The following is a 5,784-nucleotide window of genomic DNA, read 5'->3' on the forward strand; positions in this document are numbered from 1 at the left end:
TTACCCAGCCCGGTACGACGGTTTCAGCCCGGTAAAAATCCGTTAGGGGGGGGGGGTGGCATTCTGCCTCCCTTCTCCCCCTGCCTGTTACGCCACTGATTAGAATGCAATACTAGAGCGTCTCAGATATACTTTTTATCAAAACCCCCGGTTCTCTCATTTCATGTTAAAAACCTTTTTGATACTTTTATAGCATACTAGCATTTTTTTTCTGGATCCTCTTTGCTGATAATGTTAACAAAGGTGACGAATGATGTTGACTATTATAATGATGATGAGGATGTTGGTGACGATGACAAAGATTATTTGGGTATTAAAACGCCAACCAAATATATAAATATTTAAATAACAATATTTATATAATCATTCACCAAAAAATTTGCAATGAAAAATGTAGCATTGTTTTAATTTAAGTCAATTAACTCTGTACAAAATATTATGAATTTAAGTGAGAGGCGTTTATTAAAAAATATAGCGCCCGCAGTGGTGTATCCAGAATTTTTTTTTTTTGGTGGTAGGGTTGGTTGGGGGTTCGTGATCATATTGGAGCTTCGGACCAATTATAAAATTTTGGACCTTATCACAATAAATATAAGAGCGTCGACATTTTTTTCCATAAAATTGGGATGGAGGAGGAGGGCTCAACCAGTCCAATTTTACCTCAGCCCCACCACGGTTGGGGTAGGAAATTTTAAAATATATAACCTCGTCTAGATGACCGGAAAAGACACTCTCATTGGACCTTCGAACCAATGGACCGTCGGACCAATGACTAGTCACCTTAATTTGGACAAAGAAATAGATAGCGGGAACTATGATGATAAGCTAAATGTAGACATCAGCCTGGATGAAGTAAAAGTAGCGTTTATACAGTAGCACAAAAGACAGGAAAAGCACCAGGTATTGATAGTATGATCATCAAAATTTTTTCAAACATTCCCAATTTTGTTTTTTGCAAAATTAATATTCTGTATAATCTAATGTTTTCACTTGGGTATTTTCCTCAACGGTGGGCTACCAATGTAATTGTTCCCATATACAAAAAATGTAACCAAAAATTATAGAGAAATATCAATAATTCCTACACTCGGAAAAGCTTTTTGTTATATTATTAATAGAAGATTATCGAAATGGGTAGATGATTTTAATATTCTAAATCAAGAACAGGCAGGATTTAGGAAAGGATATCGAACTTTCAATATTGTTTTTATATTAAACATAATCGTTTCAAATTACCTTGATAAAAAGCGGGGAAGAGTTTTTGTTATATTTGTTGATTTAATAAACCATAATTATCTCATTTATAAATTAAAGAAAATCGGTGTTCGGGGCATTATAATGAATGTCATCACATCTTTGTACGCAAAATTGCACGCTCATGTTAAAATTGGTAATGAGTTAACCCAGGTGTTCAAGATTGAAATCGGTATACAACAAGGATCACCATTATCGTCCCTTTTATTTAATATTTTCTGCAAGATTTAAGTGAAAATCCAAAATTGCCGAACAAAATAGATAAAATCCAGATCCGTGATAGTCTATTAAATCATTTGCTATATGCAGATGACCTTGTATTTATAGGGGATACTATTAAAGGACTACAGAGCTTAATTGATATACTTTCTAAATATTGTGACGAATGGCGAATCACTGTTAATGTCGAAAAAACTAAGGCTATGATATTTAAAAATCGTGGCAAGATACGGAAAATAGAAAAATGGTATTACAAAGGAAACATTATAGAAATTGTTAATTCGTTTAAATACCAAGGTGTATCACATATTAGACTCAAAAATACTTACTATTCTCACGTATGGATCAGAAATTTGGGAATTTAAAAGACATTAAAATGATTTAACGTGTCCATAGCCAGTTTTGTAGATAGGTTTTAAGTGTAGGAATAACGCGCCCAACATATCGATTCTATCAGAAATGGGACAGTTTTTCAATTCTATTACATGTCTACTTAATATAATTCGATTTTGGATATACATTATCCACACTGATCAGAGCAGGTCTTTAGTAAAATGTTGTAATTTACAGATTAGAAAAATAGAATGAATTGAGAATTGTTGGGCTATGCAAGTTAGAAATTTACTTTTTTCTATGGGCTTTGGTTTATGTGTGGATTACCCGGTTTTTACCGGGCCGACCAAGTCGTCGTACCGGACTGGGTAATAAGAGAAAAGAACGAGGGGAGAGGGAGGGAAAAGAAAAGGAAAGAAAAAGAGAAGAGAAAAATAAAGACAAGAATAAAAAGGAAGCTATCATAATGACCAGACTCACAACACCCATGCAACCCCTTCTCTACTTCAAAAACTGTCATAACTCCTTTGATCTGCTGCCCGATGGCGTAACCACTGGGAGAGAAGGGGAAAATATCTATCTTTGAAAAATCTTCCCCACCCCTTTTTGGAAATCTTTCTCCACTCCTTGACAAATGCATCCTCTAAAATTCTCAAATTCTTTGCGCGCATTTCTTGTTACGATAGGACAATTTCCCTTTATAAATTGCACATTTTAGATAGTTTTCATCAATTCCGACGAAATTAGAATTAAAAACACAAAAATATTTTGCGCGCTTGGCACGCATTTTTTAGGGCTTTTTTTAGTTTTATCCTTTTAAGTTATTTAAACACATTATAATAGTCCCAAACTCAAGAAAGACAAATTTAAGATAGATCATTTTAACCTAAAAGAAGGGCCTCAATGTGTATAGATGGTGAAAGAATGTGTTTGTAATAAATACAACCATGCGTGTGTGGCCTATATTATAAATAAGATAAGCCCTATGTCGTATTGTTTTCTATATGGGGAGTGGGGTGGGGTGGGTATGGTAAATTACTAACCGGGAAATGAGGATTGTATGTTGTTGTTGTTGTTGTTGTTGTTGTTGTTATTATTTATTATTATTATTATTATTATTATTATTATTATTGTCGTTGTAGAAGGGTTACCCTCTTTAAAGATGGTTGAAAAAATTTTTTTTTTTTAAATATACCCACTTTGACCCAAGACCCCTGTTACGCGCCTGGTGTTAGCGCCAATATGTGCCCTTGTGCGGACAGGAGATATGCCCCCCTCTGAAGCTGGAAACCTTGTTTTTGCAAAATAAATTGATGCAATTTGCTGTTATAGGCCTAATCAATAAATTCCTCATCAACCGATATAACCTTAAACATTCTTGGAATTGATATAACATTACTGATATCGTACTATACACACCCTTCAGTGTGAAATGTGGCTCTCTTTGCAAGCACATCTAACATCTAAGGAAAGAAGAGCTTAGATTGGTACCAGATAAAATAATTTTGTTATCAACATTAATACATTATGCTAATTTTCATCTTTGTAAGCGCATAAGACAGTGCAAATTATTTCTGTGACAGTCTTTTGAAGTGTGTAAAGCTCCATTTTATCCCATACATAATCAAAATATTGGGCGGGATGATTCAATGGACCATCCCCCCCCTTGTCAAATATTGGGGGGATATATCCCCTCCATCCCCCCCGGGATCTACGCCTATGCAAAGAAACGAACCACTATGTAAACTATGTAATTATGATTTAGTTGAAGATGAGTTATATTTTATTTTACAATGTCCTTATGAAAAGTTAAGAAAAAAATATTTACCACCATATTATATTAGCTTTTCTTCAATAGAAAAATTTACTTTATTAATGTCCTTTAAAAATCAAAATATATATTATAACCGTGTCAAGTTTACTTATCTTGCATACAAAAATAGAAACCATTATTTTAATAGCCTACTCACACATAGAAGCTGATTATTTTATGATTTTTGTTTATATTGTATTTGGGCCAGTGGCCTATATGCTAATGTCCTAGGTATAATTGTATGAATGGAACGAATGATGTACTGTGTAGCAGTGGACGATGAGGCATAATAAGACTAGGCCCAGGCCTAACTAAGTAGACAGTGCAATTATATGTGATAGAAAGTACATTTTCGAAAGAAATAAAATAAGAATAATTCAGTTGCAGAGGTACCTTGTTAAAGTATTATACAATGCTAACAATGCGGCTCTTGTAGCCCTAGCTAGGCAAGGCATCCATGTGCAAAGCAGTGGTGTTTGTTTATCCATGAAAGAAGCACGCCGGGAAAGTTTTGCCTTACCAGGAAAGGGTGACGTAATCTAGCTTATGACGCATGTGAGTGTGATGTCACCAAAAAATGAATATTTTCTATTATAACCAAAATATTAATAACTACAAAGTTTGTGGACGTAAATTCCTTTAATACGAATTAAGGGTTGCACAATCTTCTTGTCAATGTCATACAAATTACAGCTCCCACTGATGTCTCAGTCGAGAAATACGAGTTGCTGAAGTTTTTCTCGCAAATCTGACTATGAAATCATATCGAAAATTTACGTTCCACTTCTGACAGAGTTGTGCTACGTGAGAGGCGTTATAAAAACAAACAACTACCCAGATCAACCTGACCGCATGGGTTGGAGGTGCTTGACTTTGAAACAAATAAATAATTAGACGAACAATGTAATAGGTTTGACAAGAATATAATTGGCATAATATATTCATTCAACACAAGAATACATATTGAAGATCAAACAACAATATAAAGTATAAGTCAATTAAAATTGTAACTTATGATTTGTTGAACATCTAAGGTAGCGACGCGACTTGTCTCCTGGCTTCGCTTGTTGTAACTGGACGCTTTTACATTCGCAATCCACAGCACATCAGACACATGACCAGATCAAGTATGCACGCAGACGCTTCCGTTGCTCTCATCTGTTGGTTCGGTAGCTGGACGGTACCTTGTTCGATAACCCAATCACAGTATGACACCCCTAACAGATCACTACTTCGCTCAAACTGTAATAATGAGCAAAGTGTCGAGGATGACAACACAGCAAAGATATAGGCTGATGTTATAGCTTGCCTGCCAAAATGTGTTTTGTCTAGCCCCATTTATATAATTAAGTCAAAATTGCTAGCATAATAGATATACAGGGCTATAATCATAATTTCAGTAGCGTTAAACATGAATTACATTATTAAAAATACCTCATAGGATTATACAATATCACAATAAACATAATTGTGTAAGTTTGAATAACGTGAATCAATTGTTCAATCTTTAGCATAAAATCTGGAATGCCTTGCTTCGAATAATAAAAGGTACATTAAGGCTAAGGCCCATAAAAGACTGTACAGGGATATCACTTTAATACTAATTCATATTACAACTGCATTATCGACTAACAGTGGTTGGCAGTAATATATAGTGCATTTGAACATAGTAAACAAGTTATCCTAAACTTCTTAAACTACTAACAATAAAGTATAAAATACATTGGTTTTTACCTGTAATAATGAGCAGAGTGTCGAGGGTGACAACACAGCAAAGATATAGGCTGATGTTATAGCTTGCTTGCCAAAATGTGTTGTGGCGAAATCTACAACATTAACAAATCTTGAAAATGACCTTCTACTTTGTAACGATTATGATACATGGACACTTTTTTCAACAACAAATGACGATATTAAACTTCAATATGTATTAGGAGGAGATTCAGTTTTTATTTGTGATGAATCTACCTCTATTTTTGATAATCTCTGTAAAAAATACATCATGAATGCTTGGGAGAAACGCTCACAACTAAAAAATTCACAACAATAATTTACTGTAAATGTATCGTTGCTTATCAAATTGTGTAATGTTAATTTTTTTTTTTTTTTTTTTTTTACTCTACATCGTAGTCTGTATTCCTTAAGTTTAGTAGGTCTACCTTGGT

General features: G+C 34.2%; 1 protein-coding gene across 1 annotated transcript in view; it reads left to right on the top strand.

Annotated features, from left to right (window-relative positions):
• Positions 1 to 714: 714 nt before the first annotated feature.
• The window catches only part of LOC117124960, a gene marked incomplete at its 3' end in the record, with an annotated part of 51,796 nt that continues 46,726 nt past the window's right edge, over positions 715 to 5,784 (top strand). The window contains exon 1 of the mRNA XM_033271301.1: positions 715 to 872. Within this exon, the coding sequence (XP_033127192.1) occupies positions 715 to 872 (158 nt within the window). The remainder of the gene's footprint in view (positions 873 to 5,784) is intronic.

Source organism: Anneissia japonica, unplaced genomic scaffold, assembly GCF_011630105.1.
Source record: "Anneissia japonica isolate Jap-2015-1 unplaced genomic scaffold, ASM1163010v1 scaffold13067_len103162_cov114, whole genome shotgun sequence".
Lineage (NCBI taxonomy): Eukaryota > Metazoa > Echinodermata > Crinoidea > Comatulida > Comatulidae > Anneissia > Anneissia japonica.